A 25,140-nucleotide genomic window follows, 5' to 3' on the forward strand; every position below is an offset into this window, starting at 1 on the left:
GTATTTGGATGTTAGTTCTCCTGAACTGATTTTCTAATTTTTTTTCCCTTTTATCTTTCATTTCCTTGTCTTTTCCCTCCACCTTCCAGCGGATTTCCTCAGCTTTATATTCAACCATCCTGTTGAACTTTTTATATATCAGGCCTTTTAATTTCTAAGACCTTGTTGGTTTATTTTTGTTTTGTTGTGTTTTGGACTTTGTTGAAGTCCAGTTTATTAGCTTTTCCTTTTGTGGATTCTATTTTGGTGTCATTTCTAAGGACTCTGCTTCATTCTGAATTCTAAAGATTTTCTCCTTTTTTTTCTTTCTGTAAGTTTTACATTTTGCATTTAAGTTTGTGATCCTTGACTTAACTTTCTATAAGGTGTGTTACTTGGGTAGAAGTCTACTTTGTTGCTTGTGGGTGTCCATTTGTCTTTCCTCCATTGAATATTTTTGTCCAAAATCAACTGGGCATATTTGTGAGGTTTCATTTCCAAACCTTTCTCTGTCCCTCCACCAATACCACACAGCCTTATTCCTGTAGCTTTATAATAAGTCTTGAAATCAGACTGATTCCTCCTCCTTTTTTTCCTAAAGTTATTTATAACTATTTTAGTTCTTTCGTCTTTTCATATAAATTTTATAATAATCTTATCTAGATCTACAGAATGTCTAGCTAGAGTTTTGGTAGGAATTTCATTAAACCTGTATATCAATTTGGGGAGAAATGGCATCTTTTCTGTGTTTAGTCTTCCAATAATTTTGTATTCTGTAACCTTGTTGAACCTTACTGGTTCTGGGAATTTTTTTTTTTAATGGCTATCCTTCAGATTGTCTGCAAATAGAGGCAGTTTTATTTTTTTCCTTTCTGATCTGCTTCCTTTTATTGCCTTTTCTAAGCTTATTGCACTTTTCCCTCATTTATTTATTCAATTATCTATTTATATCAGTATGGACTCATGGGTATTTATTTTTTTCCCTTCAATCTGTTTGTTATCTTTGGTTCACACTGGGTTATTCCTATTGCTTTATCTTTCAGTTCACTGACTCTTGCGTCTGTCCCTTCCATTCTGCTGATGAGCACATCCATTGTGCTTTTTGCTTTGGTTATTGTATTTTTCAGTTCTAAAATTGCCATTCGGTTCTTCTTCTGGTTTTCTGCGTTTTTTTGTTGAAACTTCCTGTTTCTTTGCTGAGGCTTTCTATTCATTGGTCTCAAGCATGTTTGTAATTGCTGGTCTAAGCATTTTTGTCATGACTGCTTTAAAATCATAGCTGGATAATTCTCTCATCTCTGTCATTTTCACATTGGGATCCATTGATCATGGTCTTTCTTTTGTTTAGTTTGAGATCTTCCTAGTTCTTGGTATGACAAATAACTATTGACATTTTCACATTGTGTTATGAGATTCTGGATCTTTAATATAAACCTTCTGTGTTTACTGGCTTCTGCTCTGGCAGGGGTTGGTGGGGGTTGAAGGGTACCTCCTTGTTACTGCTAGGTGGGATGGAAGTTCAGGTTTCCCATGGGGCCTCTGTTTTCACTGCAGAGGGTGCATCTCATTTCTACTGGATTAGGCTGAAAGCTCCAGGTCCCCATTAGGCTCCTGCTAATCCTTCCCCTGGTGGGAAGGTGAGAATGCCTCGGTATTGCTTCCTATATGGCTCCCATTGACACCACAGGGGTGGGAGTTGGCCTCATTACACCTTGGTGGTTGTGGAAGTCTTAACTCTCCAGTTGGCCTCCTCTCGCAGCACCCCAGTGGGGAGAAGGAAGAGCATTTCTTTACTACCTACAGAGATAAAGGTCCTGACTCTCTATTCAGCCCTCTCTCACGCTACCCACCCCGATCCGGTAGGTTGAGTGATGTGTTGCAGACTCGTGAGGATGGAAGTCCAGGCTGTCCACTTGGCCTTTGCTGGCACGGCTGCGGAGGAGCTGCAGTTTTTGGCTAGAGTAGAGCAGTTAGTGTCTATGAGTTCTGTCTTACTAGTTTGCCCCTTTTCTGGGTCTGGCTGGAGGAGGCAGACTTCCATTGGGTTGTTTTTTTCTTTTCTTCTTCTTCTTCCTTTTTGCCTGTGCCCATCGGTGTTTTCAGTTTGCTGTTTTCTTCAGTTTTCAGCCTGGGAAATATGAGGCAAAAAGAAAACGCAGGCACCTCCCACCATGTTGGTCGTAGGGTCCCAAAGTTCCTAGCCAGTCTGCCATCTTCTCCCCACATTTCAGGCTTTTCTTATTATGTTTGTTTTATACATAATGTGCAACGTACTTAGGTGTCCTTAGCAGGAGGAATAGGGAAAAGTACATCCGTTCCACCTTCCCAGAAACGGAAGCCTTCCATTTATGCTTTTTAAAAAACAAGCACTTTATATCATTTAGTACAGCTTTAGAAGGAAGCAGAAATAAGTGTATGTATTCAACTTACCTTTTTTAAGACAATTTCCTACTATTTTAAATCAAAAGTCCTGTGTGATGTTTTTAACCCCCACTAGGCTTAGATATCTGTCAGATAGAGGCCGTGACCCTAGCCTTAGCCCTACCTCTCTCAGAGGTTGTAAGAGTTCTATGTGTGTATATAATATATATTGTTTGAATTTGCCTGAAAAAGACATGGGAAGGATGAGAGAGAGAAAGAGGGAGGGCAGAAGGGAAGAAAGGAAAGAGGGAGGGTTCCCTATCGGGGATGAGGACTGGAGGGGAAATACTTGTCTACTATGTTTTACTTTGAATATTAATATATTACTTTTTTTTAATTAAGTGTTTGATTAAGCTGTTTTATAGTCACTTGGATGAGTAAGCAGGAATCCAAAGAGCCTTTGGGTTGAGTACGAACAAGCCATGTCCTATCATGTCTTCCTTTGGGAAGGGTTTTGGATAGGGAGCTCAGGGGAGTGCCACAGACCCAGTGTCTGTGGAGTGTCATTGGGTAAAGATACTCACCGGAGAGCCGTGAGCAAGATGGGGAGTCTAGGCTGGATGCTAGGTGTAACTGCTGCTGTTTATAATGGTTTCTGATCAATGGTTTGCTATTAATTTGGAGGAAACGTTCTAAGGAGAAAGCACTGCAGCTTACCATTAACTTTCTCTTATTTTACACTTAATAAATAACTTGGTTAAAGAAATAGAAGACACACTTACCAGTTACGTGCCTAATATAAAGTTGGAAGATATAACCACTGTGCTGGGTGATAGAATCAGGATCCAAAATGATCCCTGCAAATTGAAGCAACAGACTGATCCTAATGAGATGAAATAGCAAAGTAATGTCATATACATGGATTTTTATTTTATTTTAATCAGTTTTACAAGCACAGTTCTGGGAAAGTAGAGATTAAAAGCAGCACGAGTAGAAAAAGACTTCAGTATTTCAGTGGCCAATTAACTTGATAGGAATGTATGATGTGGCTGCCAAAAGGAAAAAGAACGTAATTTTTAGCTACATTAATAGAAGGTGACAGTGCTGGTCTGCTCTGCATGAGTCAGACCAGGCCTGGTATATTTCATTCATTTCCTAGGGACATTCTTACAAAGAGGATATAGACAAAGCAAAGCGTTTAAACGTGGGAGCAGCCATAGTGGTGGTGACTAAAAACCATGTCAAAGAGAGTGGGTATGTTTCACCTGGAGAAGAAAAAGCTTAGAGTCTAAATAGTAATATTTCAGTTGTTTGGAAAGTGAAGAAACAGATGAGGCTTATTCTTTTTGGACTGAATAGGACAATATAGAAGCAGGAGGTAGAAGTTTTTAGCTGTGTGCAAGGAAGATCAACAGTGAGGGCTGTCTGCAGAGGGGCTGAGGGCCCAAGGAAATCACATTAATCTAAGGAAACTTCTTGTCAAAAACTGTAGTGAGGATTCAAGGATGGGCTGCCTGGCTGCTCTAGGTCAGCGCTACTCAAAGGATCTTGTTTTCTTTTTCTTTTTCCCCCTTGTGTGTTTGTTTATTTTATCTTTTTTTCCCAGTTTGTCATACTGCTTTTCGTCATAAGTTGAGATAAAATTCATCCTTTTAAATATAAATATAATTTAAATAGAATTCAGTGATTTTTTTTACTCACAAGGTCATTCACCCATTACCATTGATCGAATTCCAGGATATTTTTTTTTATCACCCTAAAAGGAAACCCCATATTCATTAGCAGTCACTCCCTATTCCCCACTGCCCCAGTCTGTGGCAACCATTAATCTACTTTCTGTTGCCTCTTCTGGACATTTTTTAATAAATGGACTCATACAATAATGTGACCTCCTGTGTCTAACATGTTCCACTTAGCTTACTGTTTTCAAGGTTTATCCATGTTGTAGTATGTGTCAGTAGTTTATTCCTTTTCGTGGCTGCCTAATATTCCATTGTATGGACACATTCCATTTTGTTTATCCTGATGGACTTCATTTTTTTTTCCTTTCATTTTTTTGTCTGTTGCGGATAATGCTGCTATGGACATCTGTTTACAAGTGTTTTTGTGAACATAATGTTTTATTTCTCTTGGGTATATCCTTAAGGGTGAAATTGCTAGGTAATGTGATAACCCTGCTTTTTGAGAAAATGCCAAACTGTTTTCTATAGAAGCTTCACTGTATTACACTCCTACCATCAAGGTGTGAAGGCTCCAATCTTTATATCCTTGCTGACATTTTTTATTGTTTCTGTTTCTGATTACAGCCATTTTAGTGGTTATGAAGTGATAATCTCATCATGGTTTTGATTTGCATTTTCCTAATGAGTAATGGTGTTGAGCATTTTTCCATGTGCTTATTATTCGTTCTGTAGAGGAATGTCTGTTCTGATCCTTTGCCAATTTTTAATTGGGTTCTTTTTATTGTTGAGTTTTAAGAGTTCTTTATGCAGACTGAGTTGTAGCCAAGGACATCAAAGCATTTTCCTTACATCCTGCCTTTTCCTGAGTAAACAGGTAGTAACCATGGTGCCCCCAACCCCGTGTGGGTTCCATCCCAGACCTCTATGTCCCCCTGTTCTATAAGCCTGGGGCTGGTCTTTTAACTAAAGCCAGGGAAAGCCTGAACATCCTCTGGTCTGTTGTTGCTGAGAACTGCTGCCTGTGTACCCTAAGTGCTAGTCAGTTGCAAACCAAAATGCTAGTCAGTTTCAACTCATAGTGAGATTTTTCTCTTCACCTTTTCTACATTTCACAGCCATTCAAACAGACCTTCTTTATCAGTTATAAACCAGTGACATTTGGCTCTAAAATCTGACATGTTGCTGCATTATCAAGGAGTTAAAAGTAAATGCCATGGTCTCCCTCCAAAGAGGCGGTCTTTTCTGCTTGCACTGGGCATATCTCAGGATCTCTGCAGAAGACACAATGAACAAGAATTTGGGCTTGGACTGATCAGCAAACATCCTGGCAAGCTGTTCTAGGATGCCATCTGCAGATGTTACTTACCCAGTTTGAGTCCTCTAATAGCTCTTGACCTCCTCTTGGCCCTATCAGATGCCTCTCGTTATCCTTCCAGATTCTTAATTATTCCTCTTGGGTGAGACAGACTCAGAGGCAACATTGCTGATTCTTTTCCAAACAGTTAAATGTAGAAACATCAGTCTTTCATTCCTCCTCATAGACATTTCGAAGGCATGATCTTCTGCTCCATGTTGGTTTCAAAGAACTTCTCTCCAGTTCTTCCTACTTCTAGGACTATGTGAATGGAAACAAGTTCTAGAACAGTTGATAATAAGCAGAGAGATGGGTAGTGCTCTAAAACACGAGCCCTGAAATCACCTTCTGTTTAGAGAAACTTGGACTCTACAGGCTGCTTTTCTGCCTCATCATCTGCCTTGTCTGTTATCCAGAGCAGTTGCTCAAAGCCTTTTATTTCTCTTATCAAGCTTCTTTCTCCTTCCCTAGCACTTTGATGATGATCCTGCTCTCTACCAAAAACAGAGCAACAGATCTGACCTCCCTCAAATTCCCGTTTTTCCCCTAGCCTTAAACCAATATGCTGCCATCCTGATTCCCTTCTTGCTTGCTAGGAAGGAACTGTCTTTCCAAGACCAGTCCCTTTAACAGTGTTCTTAACCCCTACCCCTTCTACCTGTAGGACTTTGTTCCATCAGTTATCCTCATCCTCTCCTGTAGCTTAAAGCTTTTTCTCCTGACTCCCTCCACTCTCCAGTGCTCAATCCTCTCCCATACTAAAGATTCTTTCCCTCAATGCTGGTCCTCTCTTCAGCACAAAATGTTCTAAAAGAGTGATCTGTAGCTACGGGCTCTACGTATCCAACTGTCATTCTTTGCAAGTCCAGGTCCATTCTTACCCTCATTTTAGTTCCTTCTCTGAAACTGTTCTTGCCTAGATCTGCAGCAACTTCTCAATTGTCAGTTCAAGCGGTCACATTTCTACCTTTACTCTATGTTTCTGATGAGGCAATAGTCACTCTTAATCCTTCATGCAGCGGAAAGTTCTAATGAATCTTAACTTGGATGCTCAGAGTTCAGGTGTGTTGGTTTGATACCGTGAGGCTTCCTCTTGTTTGGGGATGTAATTTCAAATTAAAAGAAACTTTATCACTTTGAACAGCTGCATCTCCAGTTAGTGTGGTGGTGGTTACTGTTCTCATGGTTCAAATTGCCGAATTTGTGTGGTGACTCTTACAGAACCACCTTTTTCTTACTCATTCCTTCCATTTTTTATTAAACAAAAGTAAAACAACTTACTAAAACTAGTTTAAAAAAATCTTACTTTGTATTTGTGCACAAATCCTGTTACCCAGCTTGCTCACTTTCTGCTAATGACGTTGGATTTTTTAACATCACCATTACAAAATTTGCCTCTGTGGTTGTTAAAATAATCATACCAAGGTGTGAGGTAGCTTCCAGTGCCTAAATGGGTCCTGACACCTGGGAGGTGCCCAGTATATATTTGTTGAAAAATTAATTCCTCAAGTAGCCCTGAGATACGCAGTTCTAGCCAGAGAGCTTGAAACATGACCCGTCTTATATCCCAGCTGGTTGGCTTGAAAGGCTTAATTGTGAGCAGAATGCTTAGGTCTGGATGCCGTGGTAGTCCCTTTACAACTTAATAAAGCAGTTATTCTTTTCACATATTTTCTTAAGGGAGAAAAACAGTATGAATAGTTTAAAAGTCAAGTTGAATTCACTTGTGTTCCTACAACCAGGAAAAAATATCTGTTTCATTTTTGTGAATTAAAAATTCACGTATTTAAATATTTCCTACTGTCTCTCTCCTCTTAGTGCCTCTGCAGTGTCTCTGGAGATGGGAGTCTTTGCTTCTGGTATATGTGGAGCACTGATGCCATGAGCAAGTAGGCACCCTGTGTGCGTTTGGTTCTAGAATTTAGTTCAGAATAGTGTTATGGTTTAGTTGGGTTGTAGAATTACTATTGACGATCTGGCCATGAATCTCAGAAACCAGTGGAAATGTGCTCTTGACCCTCAGTCTTAACCCCTCACCATGGTTAGTGCTTCTCTGTATATTTAAATTATCTGTGCTAATGGAACAGCCTGGCTCATTCTGTCTCTATTGGTATCTGTAACTGATCATTGATTTCTCAACTGGTTTTTACAGAGGGACCTGTCAGGGCACAAGAACATCGTGGGGTACATTGACTCTAGTATCAACAACGTGAGTAGCGGTGATGTGTGGGAGGTGCTCATCCTGATGGACTTCTGCAGGGGTAAGTGTGGGAACCACACCTTAAGCTCTCATTTCTTCAGCACTTTGATTGTCAAGGGCGTGGAGTCATTCAGTTAATGTGCGCTGTACCCTAATGTACGTTGTTGTGGTTTTAAAGATCGGAAAAAGAGGCTAGAAAATATAGAGCCTTTTGGAATAACTTTTTGTTATTTTTATAATGGCAGGGATTTGGTGGTCCAAAGAAGTCAAAGTGGTGGATGGCACAAAACTCTGTGTTACATTTAGGAAGATTTGGTGCTTATATATGAATGAGAATAAGAATGAATGTGTTCTTTGTGATGCTTTAAAACAAATGATGAAGGCACATAATAAAGACCCAACTCCAGATGGACCAAAGAAACAGTTCTGCCTCCCTCACTCGTGTGCCTTCTCCTCCACCCACACAGCCATCCTCGCACTGGGGGGTAAAAGAATCATTTTCATCTGGTGGAAATGATCCCTTTCCTGCTTGAGAGCTGTGATTGCCAGTAAGGCTACATTCAAGTGAGGCTGCCATAACAGTGAAGTTAAGTAGTTGAATGCTTGGAGTTTCCAGCAATATTTGTCTTGGGAAATCTAGGCTGTAGCATGAATTGATTCAGAGGTGACTCTATTTCGTACAGCTGTTGTTTGGAGGTTTGGCTTTTGGAGCTAAGCAGCTGCCACTTAAAAGCTTGGATCACTGTCTCACTGTTTGGTGCCCTGTTTTATAATCACTCTTAGTTCCACTAACATCTTCCTTGCCTTTAAAGAAGTTGTCCATAAATTAAATATGTTGTGAATTCTGAAAATGGGATGTTAACCAATCATTTCAGCCTTTACGGTAACAGCTATTAACCTGATTTCATAAAGCACTACAGCATTTGAACTTGACGGTTTGTTTCCTCCTGCCCATGCCTTTTTGGACAGTAAGATGTTTAGAGACGAGGCGGTAGGAGCATCCAGGGACCTGGATAATTTTCTAAGCGAGGTCATCAGTCTTTTGGTCCTGGAGATTAAATGTTGGGGTAGCATTTCTGCAGTCTAGGCAGCAAGTAGTAAAGCCAGAGAAACCAAGCTGTTCCTAAAATACAAACTGTAAAACTGTCTTCTTCTCCTCCTGGGGTCTGCTGTGCAGCCTGCTCCTCACTGAAAGATAAGGCAAGTTGAGCCTGTGGCCTTGTCCGATGCACAACAGGAACAGTATAACCAGGCAACTAGGGCAGGACCAGAGTGTCAGTTCTGCTACTAATCTTGAGGACAGAATGAGGGCAGCTCACATCTGGGCTGCTTTATAAACTGAAGAAACTGTGTTGATGGGGTAGAAAACCAGTCCCAGGCTGAGAATCAAGACACCAGGTGTTTTGGTCCTGGCTCAGCCAGGGATCAGCCGAGTTCAGGTTGCTCCTCTGTGGACCGCCATTCATTCTCTTGGATAAGTCACAAGTCTGAATGTTTGTAACCTTTCCTTTGCTCTGCACCCTTCTCAGGAGGCCAGGTGGTCAATCTGATGAACCAGCGCCTGCAAACAGGTTTCACAGAGAACGAAGTGCTCCAGATATTTTGCGACACCTGTGAAGCTGTTGCCCGCCTGCATCAGTGCAAGACTCCTATTATCCACCGCGACCTGAAGGTAACAGATGACACTGTCTCATTAAGTGTGTTCTTACGGAGTATCTTCTGTCTGCCCCAGGAAGAGGGTAGATGTTGTGGGGATGTTGGAGAAGTTTAAGGAACAGCACCGAATTCTAAGCTTATATTGTTTGGGGAGAGAAAATATAAATGAAAATAAGGAATAACAGTACAGTATAGGTCTCAATTGTATTAAGCAGCCTTCAGAAATTCTTTATAATCATCAGATGCTGGAACACGTTCTTCTTGTTTTTCCTGCCATCCTCCCAAATTCACTTTTCCAGGGTCATGAAAAGTAATATGCTAATTTAACTAGCTTGTCAACAGTGATCCCTGGTCTTTCAAATCCTTCATATTTTGTAAAACCTGTAAATTGGTGATTTTAAAAAAATTTGTCATATTAATTACCATCCTCTGGCACCAGGCTTTTTGTATTGTGGTCACTTGACAATGTTTGCTGAATGGAACTGGCCCCTGGGTAGGACTCACTAACACCGTGGAGCGCTGACTGGGTGCCAGGTACTCTGCTCGACACGTTACGTACATCGTCTCTGTACGTTTTATTGCTGGGGAAACTCAAGAGCAGAGAGGTTATGTGACTTGAGGTCATATAACTAGGAATGAGCAATGCCAGAATTTGAATCCAGCTCTTCTGATTCTAAATTAGTTTCTTTTCAACGTACCTGTGTTTTGAGAAACAGCTAATAATTTGCATCAGCGTCCCCCAGTGTGCTTGTTAAATGCAGGCTACTGTGTTCCACACTGAATCTTCTGGGCTATAATTTTTGTGATGGTGTCAGGGAAGCCCAGGAGTTTTTATCTTAAGCACCCCAGGTCATTTTTGTATATTCTAAAGTTTGAGGATCACAGCAGCAGACTGGCATTTCTGTTTTGAGGGTGTTTTTTGTGTTTTTTTTTTAAATTAAGATATAATTCACATATCATAAGATTCCCTCTTTTAAAGTGTACAGTTTGGTGACTTTTAGTATATTTACAAGGCTGTACAACCATCACCATTGTCTACTTCCAGAATATTTCATCATCCCCTTAAAGAAACCCTGAACCCATTAAGAGTCACTCCCCCTTCTCCCCTGCCCCAGCCCCGGGCAACCACAAATCTACTTTCTGCTACTTATTCTGGACTGTTCATATAAATGGGCTCACGCAATATGTGACCTCTTTCAGCAGCATAATGTTTTCAAGTTTCGTCTATGTTGTAGTATATATCAGTACTTCATTCCTTTTCATAATAGCACTCCATTGTGTGGATATGCCACAGTTTTTGAAATCTGTTCATCAGTTAGTAGACATTTGAGTCATTTCTACTTTGGCTGTTATGAATAAGGCTACTATGAACATCCATGTACTAGTTTTTATGTGGGTGTATGTTTTCAGTTCCCTTGGGTGCATACCTAGGAGTGGAATCGCTGGGTCATATGGTAACTTTTTCAGGGACGGCCAAACTGTTTTCCAAAGTGGCTGCGCTGTTTTACATCCCACCAGCAACATATGAGGGTTCCAGTTTCTCCACACTAATACTTGTTACTGTCCTCTTTTATTTTCCCATCCTAGTGAGTGTGAGGCTCCAAAAACCTTAGGCAGCCTTCTCCAGGGTACCTCTGCCCAGAGTCTGTTTCTGATTGGAACAAGAAGACACCTCAGTGGATATTATGAATCTAGCATCGTAAAGCACCTAATTCTGAGGGGACAGTACAGATACAACATAGTTCCTACACTCACAAAGCATTGGTGAGAGAATATAAATTAAATCTTTGAAACTGAAACCTAAATAGGTGAAATACAAAACTTTATAGAAGAAAGAGATGAATAGAAGAGATTCAAGTGGCTTAATGTGCGGTCAGATAGTGGACTCCGGCATGGTGGTTGGAACCTTCTGGAAAAGTGGGATTGTGAAGGGTTCGTGGGACATGGGTGGTCGCCATATGAGTTTGGGCCCCTCTGGAGCCCTGCTCTCCTGCCATGACAGATGGGGTCTGATTTCAAGTTGGAACCCTGACTCTGCAGCGCTGACAGACTGACTTGTACCGACATGAGAGTCTCCTGAACCACTGCACGCAGCATCCTCTGGACAGCTGGATGCAGAGGGCACCTGTCAGTCCCTATCTTACCCTCCCTATGGCCTTTGACTCCTTTGTGACCGTCCCCTCCCATGACCTCTGTGTTCTCTCAGGCCCCTCCTCACACTCCTTGGTTGCTCCCCTCGTCACGTAGCCTCTGAGCCTCAGCTTCCTTGTCTGGGCCAGGCGACAACAGCACCAGCCTTGTCGAGGCCAGAGTGAGGCTGAAGGAGACCGTGTGTATCAGTGTGTGGGCACATGCCGGGCGCAGGGGGTCCTGAAACGGCAGGCAGGGAGGTGAGGCTGAGTGGGCCACCGAGCATCCTTTTAGAGAATGCTACACCCCTGTTCTTAAACAAAATCTTCCTTTATTGTCACATTTGAAACACTTATTGGAAAAAATGAGGCTTAAATGATAATCATTTCTGAAAACTAGTGCCTGCCCAGTTGACATGTTCCCAGCATATTCATGCCCCGGGGTGCTCACCAAGCTGCAGTGAGGTGGTGGATAAACGGCACCCAGTGATGGGAGCCTGGGGCACACAGCTCAGTGTCTCACCTGGTGACATGGAGTCAGTCGGTGGTTGGGCTCAAGTAGCAGGAGCGAGGCTCTTCCTTCTCTGCTCTGAACAGCCTGTAAGTTGTCTCAGCAGAGGGACACGGAGCAAACCGGGATCTGCCTCGCTCTCTTCGCAGCCCGCCGGTGGCCCTTGCCCCTTGCCCCTTGCCCTCCTCAGTGTTCCTGAGAGCAGCTCAGGGCTGGGAGCACAAAAAACTGTGTCCAGTCGCTAGTGAGGACCATCAGGTGTGCTGCTAGTTTGGCTGTAGTGTTTCAGGAGATTTTGTTTCCCCTTCTCCTTGACCTTGGAAATAGAGACGGTAAATAGGGGCTCCTGGGAGAAGGCTTTGAACGTGATCATTCTCGGGAGTCCTGTTGCTGGTTTTTTATTTTTTTAACATTTTAAAATTAAAATTTTGGGGGGTGGGCAGAGGTAATTAAGTTTCTTTTTTATTTATTTACTCATTTCTTTTTTTTTAAATGGAGGTATTGGGAATTGAACCCAGGACCTCATGCATGCTAAGCATATGCTCTACCACTGAGCTATACCTTCCCTGATGTTGCTGTTGATTTTAGTCGTTGACTCCTGGCTGTTGAGAAGAAACTTTCCCAGACTCCCCGGATCTTACACTCGGTGCCATCTAGATGCTTTTGTCGGCGTTAGAGTCTGTCGATTTCCGCTGGTGTGTGCTTGGTGGGCAGTCACACCTGCCTGCCTGCACCACCAGCTTCCTAAGGCAGGAGTGAAAAGTCCCCACGGACCTCCTGTTGGCCCTGGCTCTGTCGTGCCTCCGCCACTCTGAGCTCCGTGTCACTGCTGGAACCAGCCAGCACAGTCCTGGCAGCAGCCAGAGCCAAGAAGTTCTTTATTCTCCTCTTGGTTAGAGAAAATGCTGGAGGCTGGTCTCTCGGTTGCTTCTCTGTGAGCAGGGTTTCCACTTGGTGAGTAAGTCAGTGGGACACGGGAAAGGGCACAGGTCAGGCCAGCTGGGGACCCCCTTGCTGAGCCAGTGCCGCCCTGTGTGGGGTCTGCTTGTTCACGTGCAGAACTGAGAAAGGCCCCTTTGCCCTGCACACCCCGTGTGTAGTCTTTCACATTCCAAAGAGGAAGTAAGCTGAAAGCAGTCCCTGTCTGTAAGCAGCTTAGGTTCCAAAAATAACCATAACAGAAGTTCTGGTCTTCATCAAAGGTCTCTCCTCAAATACACGGTCTTAACACTTTAATTATTTCTCCCACTCATAACTGTCATCTCTCCAGGAAAGATAGAGATCCTTCTTGCAGGTCGTGGGGTCATAGACCTGCGAGGGTCACATAAGCCAGTCCTCTCCTTTTACCAACGAGGAAACCTCTGCCCAGAAAGGCTGTGACCTGCACAGCGAGTTCAGTGATCAAACCAGGACAAAGGCCAAGGTGTTTCACTTTTATTTTGGTTTTTGTTTATTTGGTTTTGCTATATTTTACCATGCTGTTTGTCCACACACTTAAGAAAGGAGAAGAAAATGTTCCAACTTCACAAACACATTCTAGATTGGAAAAGTCATGAATGCCTCCTCTTTTGTCAGAAGGGAGATGCAGATCTCATCAAGTACAATAGGATGAAGATTCTTGTCCTGTTTTTGGAATCACAGGTTTGAAAACCAGCATTCATCAAATCCTCCACCGTTTCCAGTGGTAATAAACTCTGGGGCTGAAATGCCTGAAGGCCGTATCTCTGTGGAATAATGTCAAAATGAAGCGATCAGGGGGAGGTGGCTTTCCAGACCTTCCAGCTAAAGCTCTAAGCAGAGTGTGGGAGTGACAACTTTAATAACCCTCTTAGGCTGATAGGTTGACAAATAAGGTCAGCGGCGTTAAACTCTGAAGGAGCTGAAACACTGGAGGTTGTAAGCGATGGTAACGAGTATGAGGCTGACTTCCTAAAGGACTTGGCCAAAAACAGAGTCACTGTGCAGATTCTCTGAAGCTTTCAGAAGACAATGTGTTAATATCCAGTTGGTTCTCTACCTTTCTGAGCTCAGTGAATCCCCCTTGGTCCTGGTCATCTCATACCTGGACGATCACACCTGCCCTCGTTGTCTCCTTTCTCGCGTTCTCCCTGCTCTGTCATCCGCCGTGCTAAACTTCCTAAAACACCTCTTTTCATCTACTCTGACTGTTAATAGTGCTGAGTGGCTCCCTCGCAGCCTTCCTTGCCTGCCCTCTGCCTGCCTCTCTGGTCTCCTCTCCTCTGCTCCCTTCTCCTCCAGCCTGAACTGTCCATGTTCCTTAACTGCACAACGCACACTAGTGTGATGGGTGAGGGTATAGTCCCAGTGATGTGGCAGCCTGAGCCCAAATCCTGCCCTAGCAGCCTTGTGACTTCAGGCACGTTAGGTGACTGAACTACCTTCTCTCACTTGTTAAGTGCAGACAATAAGGTTTTGTAAGAATTTCATGAAATACTATAGGCAAAAGTGTACATGGGAAACGATAAACAAAGCAAAAAGACAACCTACCGATTGGGAAGAAGTATTTGCCAACAATACAAATGACAAGGGCTTAATTTCCAAAATATGTAAACAGCTTATACAACTCAATAACAACAAACAACTCAATCAAAAAAATGGGCAGAAGACCTAAACAGACATTTCTCCATTGAAGATATACAGATGGCCAATAGGCACATGAAAAGATGCTCAGTATTGCTAATTATCAGAAAAATGCAAATCAAAACTACAATGAGGAGTCACCTCACACCAGTCAGAATGGCCATCATTCAGAAGTCCACAAATGACAACTGCTGGAGGGGGTGTGGAGGAAGGGAACCCTCCCACACTGGGGGTGGGAATGTAATTTGGTGCAGCCACTATGGAAAACAGTATAGAGATTCTTTAAGAAACTAAAAGTAGAGTTACCAGAAGATCCAGCAATCCCACTCCTGGGCATGTATACAAAGAAAACTCTAATTCAAAAAGATACATGCGTCCCAGTGTTCATAGCAGTACTATACAATAACCAAGACATGGAAACAACCTAAATGTCTGGTGACAGATGATTGGATAAAGAAATTGTGGTGTATATATATATACAATGGAATATTACTCAGCCATAAAAAAGAATGAAATAATGCCATTTGCAGCAACATGAATGGACCTAGACATTACCATATTAAGTGAAGTAAGTCAGAGAAAGGCAAATATCATATGATATCACTCATATGTGGAATCTAAAACATGATTTAAATGAACTTATTTACAAAACAGAAACAGACTCACAGAAATAGAAAACAAACTTATGGTTACCAGTGGGGAAAGTGAGCAGGAGGGATAAATTAGGAGTTTACGGTTAGCAGGTACAGACTACTGTATACAATATAAATAAACAGCAAGGGCCTACTGTATAGCACAGGGAACTACATTCAATATCAATAACTTATTATGAAAAAGAATATATATATATGTATAACTGAATCACTGTGCTGTATACCAGAAACTGACACAACATTGTAAATCAAACCAAACATCAATAAAATAAAATAAAGTAGTCCCTGAGGTCTTCTGAACCCCAGCTCCAATGGGGTTGTCACACATCGTGCTCTGTATTAAGCATTTTGTTGGTGATGGTGGTGGCCATGATGAAGGACAGCAGCTGGCTTCGTCTGGGAGGTTTTCACAGGTGTTACAGTTCACAAGGACGGTCTCAGAGGGGGCGGAGCACACAGCAACTGCTAAAGTGGCTGCTGCCAAGCAATTTCACCTTCATAATCTCAGTTGATCCTCCCAGCAGGCTTGCAAGGTAGCCAGAGCAGGGATTATTGTTCTTATCTGTATTGATAGTTCTTTGATATTGCTCAAGCTTTCCTTACGTTGATATTTCTGGCTCTCTTATTTACTTTTGTACACACCCTTAGTTTTTAACTGATTTTCTTGTCAATGTAGTTTTGTACAATGTTATCTTTATGGGAGGGAGGCAGGGAAGCAGGCTGGGACCAGGTTAGATATAGTGCAGTTCCCTGAATTCTGTCTGTCTGGAACTAACCAGAAATACAAACCTAGTTTTTAACGTGGGGGAAGAAACAAAAACAAAACCCCCTGATGTGCATCATCTTTACTCTGTCCTTTGTCTACTTAGTTCTCCTCTCTCTCCTAACAGTGATTTTGGTTTTTGTGTATGTTTTGTTATGAGTTAGCTTTTTAATTCTCTAGATTGTATGGTCCAGCATTAGAAGAACAGAATCTGATTGGGGAAGGGACTACACACATACAATAGGAGAAGCATGGTTTCTCATGAGTCCTGTAAGATGCATGAGGCCAGCAAGGAAGATTGTTGCTGAAAGATGCTAAATAAGGGATTTAGGGGGCCCTAGTGTGTGTGAAATACTGGACTGGCTATTGTTGGGGACCCACGGGGATAATATTATTATAGACCAAAGACTGGCAAACTTCTCCACAAAGGGCCAGAGAGTAAATATTTTAGGCTTGTCAGCTGTATGGTCTCTGGACTAGACTAGAGGATGAGTAACCAGTGGACATGGCTTTGTTTGGCCAGAAGGTCCAGCCCCTCCCAGCATTGGTAAATTCTGTAGATTTTGTAGGGTGGCCATGGGAAGTTCTTCTGAGGAGTTATGACTTGAGCAAGGCTTTGAAGAATGACAGGTTTGACTATTGAAGAGTGAGCAATTGAATAAAAAGACAAACTAGAAAATATAGAGAATGCTTAGGAGCCATAGAACAAATCAGCTGAAATAGTATATAGACACTTGGTTCCTCATTGACTAGATTCTTTTTATAGAGACATTTCTGAATATGAAGGACTAAGGCAGCCCTGTTCTTAGGCTTGGATCCAATACATTGGATGAGTACAGTCATCATCCCTACCAGTGTAGGAGGATGGGGATGGGGGGACTTGAGTAATTAATTGCTCTGCTCCTAACCTGCTTCCTGCCCCGGCAGAAAGGTAAATTGCCTGTCCTTCTCTAGAGTTGGAATGCCCAGGCTCGCTTCCTTGCTTAATCCCCATGAGCCTCACTTTGTCTGTCTGAGGGACGTATTATTATATTGTTATTATGAGGATTGAATGAGATAATCCATGTCAAGTGTTGAGACAGTAGGACTTGTAATAGTAAAAGCTCAGTACATGGTAGCTGTTCTTTGTAGAACCTCTTAATTCGATTGGGAAATATTAGTGTTGCTTTGTTGAAATTATTTTAGATTTCTAAAGTGAGTATATATTCAGGATAGCTTGACTGTTTCACTTTGTGTAAATAGATTAAACTGATGAGCTTTGTAAAAAGCTGTAGGTGGTGGAAATATTTGCCTGCCTCAGCCTTGTCTTTGGGGAACAAATCTTCCCTGAGAATTCTTAATCGTAAGAGCATATCCACGCAAGTTGATGGTCATAGTTCACACTATGCCTGTGTGGCTAAAAATCCCAAGGTCAGAATTAGAGATTAAAGTGATTGTAGGTTATTGGTGCCCCAGGTACATGAGTATATCACCTCTGAAAGAATAATAGACTTTAAACTCGGGCCTCCAAGGCTTCCCACAGATGAATTCCAAGGAACATGCGTTAACAGTAACAAAACCCCTCACAGCAACACTGTGAGTGAGACTCAGTAAGAGTAAGAAGCAATAAACTATAGAATCAGTTTACAGCGAAGACTTTAGATGTTGGATTTAGCAGATACAGGCTATAAAAGGAACATTTTTTATAATGTATAATATAATTTTAGAAGAATTAAAAGAAACAGTAGACATAATAATTGACAAGATATTTTTAGGAGAACTAGTAGCAGTAGTAGTAGGGGTCTGGGTATTTGGTGGCTTTTGTCTTGTTTCTGACCAACTAACACATTCACAGACACACACAACAGAGTATCGGATGCATTTTTTTTTATTTTATTCTATTTAACCAACATTTTCTATACCGAGCACTATGTTAGGCTTTGGTAAAGAAGACTACGAATATCTGTGCTTGTCCTTAAGGAGCTTATAGTCTACTCTTGCCTTTGTTTTCCAAAGTTGATCAGTCTTTGGAAGGCTGAAGACAAAAGACAATGGAGACTACAGACTTACTGACCTAACCAGATTTTTTGGCTGCCATTTTACTGCCCACGCATAGCCAGGTCTGCCCTCCAGCTACCTGGTCAGTTCAGTTCACCTGTGCTAAAAATTAATACATCTTGAGTTCAGTAGTGCCCACTGTGTTGGAGTTGTTATTTCTTTGGCAGAGTCCTTCGATACCAAGGATTTCTCTAGGTTCTGGTCTTCGGAAGCTCCTTTCTACGCAGAACTCCTAACTCACAGCCCAAAGAATTCATCTATAAAAATATAAGGATAATACTTTAACCAGAGAGCTGTGCATTTGCCCACAGGTCTTTAATCACTCTGAGAAGTAACTTGAATATAGGAAATATTTGTTAATTCTGAAAACCCTAATGTATTATAGTAAAGAAGGTGACGTATGTGTTTATAAGGCCTAAGTGAAGTAATCGACATCAAGAAGAAAAAAATACTGAAGGAACATAGGGAAGGAGCGACAGTTGTCTGAGTGGAGGCTTGAGGAAGTCTTCAAAGAAGAGGTGGCATTTGATCTGGCGTTTGAAAGATGAATGGGATTTTGGTAGTTGGATAAGGAGGTGGTGATCATCTGGAACATTCTAGACTGAAAGAAGAGCACAAGAAAAGATACAGAGGCTTAAAAGTATAAGGACTGTTTCTGCAGAGGTGAGAAATGTGGCTAGAAATCTAGAAAAACAGGACTCGTTTCCCCTCATGAAACCTCCTCTTTTTGCCCCCTCCACTCCCATTTCACCCTGTTGCTCTGCATCTCCTTTTGTTCCACTTGGAATGATCCCTGTTGAGATACTTGGAGGAGAGTAACTTTCCTATGCACCTTAATGAGATGATCAGAAATATTTTATTTATGTGTACGCAAGCCAAATTTTCACACATGTTACTAAATGTTACCTTGGAATGGGTGGCTGGGCAATGTTTTTCAGGTTGAAAATATTCTCTTGCACGACCGAGGCCACTACGTCCTGTGTGACTTTGGAAGTGCCACCAACAAATTCCAGAATCCGCAGACTGAAGGAGTCAACGCAGTAGAAGATGAGATTAAGAAGTAAGCTTTTCCTCTTTGCTCGGAGTTTTATCCATTGTCAGATTAGCAGTTTTACTTCCAGCTTATGATTGAGAAGGTCAGGGTTGGGGGACAGTGGCGCTAGTCAGTTGCCCCTCATCTCAGTGCATCATGTTGGCAGTTGGGTTGTTTGATTTTTAAGGGGAGGGTGGAGAGGGGGTTCACAATCATTGATGAATAGAGTAAAATGAAGGAATCTTACAGCACTTTCTCAGCGGTCCTGCGATCACTGTACATAGATCTTTTGATTTACGTCACATAGCCCTTCAAAACAGTGCACACACCATAGACGTACTGTGGTGTTTCTAAATGGGATCATCACAGCTGTGGCTTTACCAGTCAGTTGGCTGTGCTTTTTTACTGAACCCTTGATTGCTGTGTATCCCTTCCTGTTCATGAGGAGCTCACCTGCAGTCTAGTGGAGATACTGGTGAGTAGGGCAGTTGAAATCTCTGCAGATACTGGATCACTGACTTCCGCGAGAAAAAGCTTCTTTAAGACTTGTGACTCCAGTGAGAACCTGACCCGTTTTCCCTTCTTGTCCGGAGTGTTGGATTTTTCCCAGACACCAGCACTCACTGCTGCTGCTAATAAGTCGGCAGTCTGGAGCTCACACACTTCCTGATCCTCTCTGTCCTTTCTTGCATCACCCCTGGCAACCACGCCTGGGGTGGGAAGACTTCCGGTCCAAGATGACGGGCACCTAAACCACAGAGCTCTAGAGACTGAAGCAGTGCAAGTCACCAGCCTGGTACCACCGAGACTCTCCCTCTGAAGATGAGCTTGTGCTTCTCTTGTCTTAAGCCAGAGATAAGAGGAAAACTTGTTTCAGCCCTGTTCCGGCAGCAAAGGCCCACCCGCCTCCCAGCCTAGCCAGGGCCCACTTTCTATTCTCCTGAGTGTCCCAGCCAGTATTACATCTGTGTGTCGAGCCACATCTAAGGGGATTACTGCATTTACAAGCAAATCCACCAAATACAGTATCAGACAGCAAGAATTTACAGGAGAAGATTTTGTTGTTTGAGGACCCAAGAAAATTGCTTTCAGAGTTTATTTAATGCCTTAGTGGCTGCATTCCCACCTGCTCTTAGATTGGAAGGACTGTAGCTAGAGCGTGTCAGGTGTGTGCCAAGGACAGCTCTTCATTTCACCTGCGCTAATGTCCCATACTCTTCTCCAGAGTGCTCCCCGGGAACTAGACTCTGCTAATAGATATATTTTATATTTTTTAAGTATTTCTGCTACCCCTGGTTTTTAGTGATAGCATTGACATATTTAACAAAAAAATGAATCTCTTGATTGTAGATACACAACGCTGTCCTATCGAGCACCAGAAATGGTCAACCTGTACAGTGGCAAAATCATCACTACGAAGGCAGACATTTGGGTAGGTGTCGCCTAACCTGTCCGCATCTCAGATGTCAGCAGTCTTGGCTGCAAACTCCCAAGTCTAATCTAGACAGTGCCAGAGCCAGAGTGGCCACTGTGCCATATCATTGTCTACTTATTCCTCAGGGTTATCCTTGACTCAAGGTGCTCAGACAATGCTTCTTGAAGCAGGTCCAAGAGGATTCCTTGAGAGCTCTGTGAAAATTTTTCAGGGGACCTGCCCACCATTTAGGTGGTTTTCATATATGTGTTACTGGTTCTTAAGAGCAAAACCAGCTGGAATACTTGTTTATTGGAGCACAATTTGGTAATGATGGTAGAAATAACATAACTTAGCGGGTAAGTAGTGGTGTTGGGTTCTAAATTCAGGGTTCTAACAGGTAAATAGTGTTTAGATCTAGCAAATGTGGATGATGCCAGTATCTCTCAGTAGACCCGTTTGCAGTTACAGTAAATAAACAGCTAGGAGCAATCTGCTTTTTTTTTTTTAAATTTTTTCAGGCTCTTGGATGTTTGTTATATAAGTTATGCTACTTCACTTTGCCATTTGGAGAGAGTCAAGTGGCAATTTGTGATGGAAACTTCACAATTCCTGATAATTCCCGATATTCCCAAGATATGCACTGCCTAATTCGTAAGTATTTCAAGTTTCTCGTTTCATATTTTTATTTCTGATCTTTAGGAATGAATTGGAGATAAAGGGACTAGACCCCAGGAGTGATGAGTTGAATGCCAAAACAGAAGTCAGTTGGTAATGATTAGTCACTCCAAGTTCGTATAACAATGTCTAGTTAGAATGGTGAGTCTTTTTGCTAGAAATCGGAACTTGGTTTCACACCTGGGCCAGCCTTCTGAGGAGAAACCCTGACTGTGCTTTGAGGATTACAGTGCCATTCTGCTCTCCTGCAGTCTGTGTGAAAGCTCTCTGGTATCAGGGGAGCCTAGCTGACTCATATCAAGCGATACGAGAGTCTTCTTTGCAAAACTGGAAGCAACTCCAATTAGAATGATTGCAGTGCGTTGGCTGAAGTGAATACATAATTAAGACTGTGTAGCTCTATGGAACTAGGTTTCTCCTCCCATTTAGGTCAATCATTGGATTTTGATGAGAAGCATTTAAACTCAGTGCCTTGTTTGAAATTTTTTTTGTGATTCCCCACTCTTTCATGTTGTCTTAGTAAGCGTAAGTCCTGGTGATCATTAACCAGATGGTAGAATAAGTAATCTTTGCTCAAACCCCTGTACTAGAATGCTGAAGAAATGAGATTTTTGTTATTTTTTTACATTGGTCAAAACGTTTAGTATCTGCATTTTAACCATTATGGATTATCAATCCTGTGCAACACAGTTTGGGTCCTAGATGGGGATACACTGGAGAAAATAGAAGAAGCAAATGTGATGCCGGACATCTGACATCTGTTGAAGGTCTACCTGTACTTCATTTAATTTTTAAAACCCTGTGTAGTAAATATAATTATCCCCATTATACAGATGAGGAAATGGAGGCTGAGAAAGTATAGGTAACTCATCCAAGTTAACATAGTTGGAGCTTTTAAGTGACTACCCATCCCACTGTACCAGGTTTATCAATCTGTTTATTAACACAGAAGCTTGAGGCAGTATTTATAGGCATGGAGTATGGCATTTAATGGTCGTTGGATTGTTTTCAGAGGTGAAGCACTGTATCTGTGCTAGAAATGCAACTATGTAAGTGAGATTTGAAGGAAATATGGGGAAAATGGCCAAAATTGATGCTAGAATGGTAGGATTTTTTTGGTTAAATTTTTTTTGTTTGTTTTACTTTTGTGCAGCAAATTCATATGAGGAAACGCAGCTCTTTAGGAATGTCTGTAGCATGAGATCTTTCCTAGCTCTGACCTATTTCACTTTACAAATTATTTCACGGATCTGCTGTCACCCTTACCCACGGGTGTGAAAATAAATTTCTTGTCATTACACCTCCCACCCTCCTTTCACTCCCAATACAAGGTTCCCCTCTCCTCTTTTCAGTTTCTGTCAGTGGTGTCACCATTCAAGTCTGGAAGACTGAACTGGAAGGTATCCTTTGGGTCTGGCTCCGAAGACAGAGCAGAGTCCGTCATTTCCTAAGCGGCATTAATGCTTTCTTTGAAGTTTCTCCTGTTTTTCTTACTTTCTCTCTGTTCTCGTCACTGTCACCATAGGGTAGACCCACCCTGTCAGCTCCTGCCTGCCCTGGTGGATTGGCCACCAGCCCCTCCTCTCCCTCAATCTGCCCTACCCACCCTCACCACGAGATTAGCTTATAAAATGCCACCCTATCATGTCCCTGTTCGGTAACCTTCATGGCTTGCCAGTGGTCCCCTGTATTCTGATTCCGTCCCCCCACTCAACCTTACTTCCCTTTATTCTCTGACAAGGAAACCTCTGCCCTGTCCTCTTGGCTGTTTCCTTGCAACAAAGCATTTTCTTCCCTTGCTCAAGTCCCTCTTTGCGCAGACCGTTTACTTACCTGGAATTTTTTTTTCTCTGCTTTTCCCTGACTGACTAGATTCTTTCCTGCCTTCAAGGACCAGCTCAGCTCCTGCCTCATCTGCAGAGGCCTTCACAAGACTGTGGCCTCCTCCATCTTTTCTCAACTTAGTGTCCGAACCGTTCATTTGATTACTTAAGCAATAAACTGCCTTACATTGATGTTTGCATGGAGATGTATATGTGTGTTTGTCTTCTGCAAGATTTTTTTTCCTGAGGATTTTTTCCAACTTCAGAAGGGGCAGAAGCTTGAAGGATCATGAAACAGACACGTGATCTGTAGATCACGGTAAAAGTAGAAATGTATTTGTTACCATGTAATTTCTTTTAGATTGGAAATCAGCTAATATCTTCAACAACAACCGGATAAGACGTAAATTCATGAAATTTGAGTTTTATTTATAATTATCAAGAATAATTATTTGTCTAGCAGATAGTATGAAAGAAATAGGCCAGAACTTGCTAGGTACCAGAGTATGAATGTGGTAACTTTCACCCTGAGAGCTTGAGTCCGTGGTATGTGGACACAGAAAGTGAACATAAGTATTTTTGTTACAATTCAAAAACCTTGTTATTTTCTTGTGGGTGTTTAAAATACTAGGAAAGTCAGAGCTTCCCTTTCTGAGGGAGGAAAAGAGCTAATTTTACAGTCTAACTTTTACAAGAAATACAAATTAAAAAACAACAATATTTTTGTAATAGAGAAATTATGCTCCTTAGCTGTTGTGCTAACTTTCAGATATTAAATAAGTTTACGCGTGTTTGTCTTAGGGTATATGTTGGAACCGGACCCCGACAAGAGGCCAGATATTTACCAAGTCTCCTACTTCTCGTTTAAACTGCTCAAGAAAGAATGCCCAATTCCAAATGTACAGGTATGTGAAAGGTGCTTGTTTGGGGAAGTAAATATGACTGTATTGTCTTTACCATTCCTGGGGCGTCAGCCAGCTGTTTAAATAAATATAGAAATCCCTTGCGTGAGGTCGTGGTTTCAATCCCCAGTACCTCCTCTAAAAATTAAATAAATAAACCTAATTACTGCCCTCCTTCCCAAAATGATAAAACAGAGGCAATTATACTGAAAACAATAAAACAGAACAACACCCTAGGGATTGAGTTGAACATTTTGGGTACAGATTGACCAACCCGTTATCAAGTGCCTAGCTCCCTGAGAGCCACGTGCCTGTTGTGCGGACCGGAAGGAGCCAGACAGGCTGCTGTCCTGGGCCAGGGCCCTGGACCTGCCCCGTGCCTGTTGGAACATAAGCCCCTTGTCCCTCTTCTCCTTCGTCGCAGCAGAGCTTTCCTGATTTTGCTTCTGTTGTTGGCCGGTCTCTAACTCACGCTCCTTTTCTTCTCTCCTCCCGGCTCACATCAGGCTGCAGGAATGTTTCCTCCGTGAAGTAATCCTAAACTCTACACTCAGTTTCCAGGGTACAGTGCTGGAACACCCCGTTTACAGTGTTGGCATATTTTCCATGTCATAGTATGATTCAGCTTTCTTGACTATTTTACTAATGGGTGCTCTAGTAAATCATTTCTAATCTGAAGTTGTCTTGCTAGTTTTCCCAGTAGTGAACGTCTGATGTCACTACGGGGGCTTGAGGATGCTAGTAAATAACACTTCTCTTCCCCGCCCACATTCGGAATCAGGTGTGGGAACCATTCAGGTGGAGCTCAGCATACGGGCTTTATTGTGAGTAAGCTTGAGTCAGAGAATGCAGCTTGACTCCCTGACATTAGAGCCACATGACTGAGCAGGAAAGCTGGTTCCCCAGGGACAGGCACTTTCACAGAGGAGGGCGAGCCGGGCGGGCTCTCTTTTCTCTCCCAGTCTTAACAGTCAAATGAGTTACCCCTTCCCCTGGGAAGCGGAATGCTTGGAGGGTGGAGGAGAAGCTAGGAGAAATCTTCTAGCAGAAAAAATCCCCCTACCTGAAAACATGCAGGAAATGGAGCTACCTCCTAAAAGCCACTTTCATTACTCGTATTCCACATTTCAGGTTTCCCAGATTAAAACAAGGGGTACCGTACGGTAACCTGACATGACGTGATTTCTTTTGCTGTCCCACTTTCCCACTCATAAAGTTAAATAACGCAAAATGTAATTGAAAGCATCCAGATTTGATAATTCCTTTTCAAAAAGTAAGCTTCACAAGTCTCAAGCCATTTGGCCCTTGCTCGTTAGCAGTAAGCCGTGGTCTTGGGGTGAGGGGCAGCTAGTGCTCCCCCAGAG

General features: G+C 42.3%; 1 protein-coding gene across 8 annotated transcripts in view; it reads left to right on the plus strand.

Moving 5' to 3' along the window:
- The window catches only part of AAK1 (AP2 associated kinase 1), a 193,419-nt gene that overhangs the window by 113,677 nt on the left and 54,602 nt on the right, over positions 1–25,140 (plus strand). For all 8 annotated transcript variants that reach the window (XM_072937596.1, XM_072937600.1, XM_072937601.1 and 5 more), the window contains 6 exons: positions 7,529–7,637; positions 9,106–9,248; positions 18,865–18,986; positions 20,310–20,391; positions 20,895–21,027; positions 23,676–23,779. In XM_072937596.1, the coding sequence (XP_072793697.1) occupies positions 7,529–7,637; positions 9,106–9,248; positions 18,865–18,986; positions 20,310–20,391; positions 20,895–21,027; positions 23,676–23,779 (693 nt within the window). The remainder of the gene's footprint in view (positions 1–7,528; positions 7,638–9,105; positions 9,249–18,864; positions 18,987–20,309; positions 20,392–20,894; positions 21,028–23,675; positions 23,780–25,140) is intronic.

Source organism: Vicugna pacos, chromosome 15, assembly GCF_048564905.1.
Source record: "Vicugna pacos chromosome 15, VicPac4, whole genome shotgun sequence".
NCBI lineage: Eukaryota > Metazoa > Chordata > Mammalia > Artiodactyla > Camelidae > Vicugna > Vicugna pacos.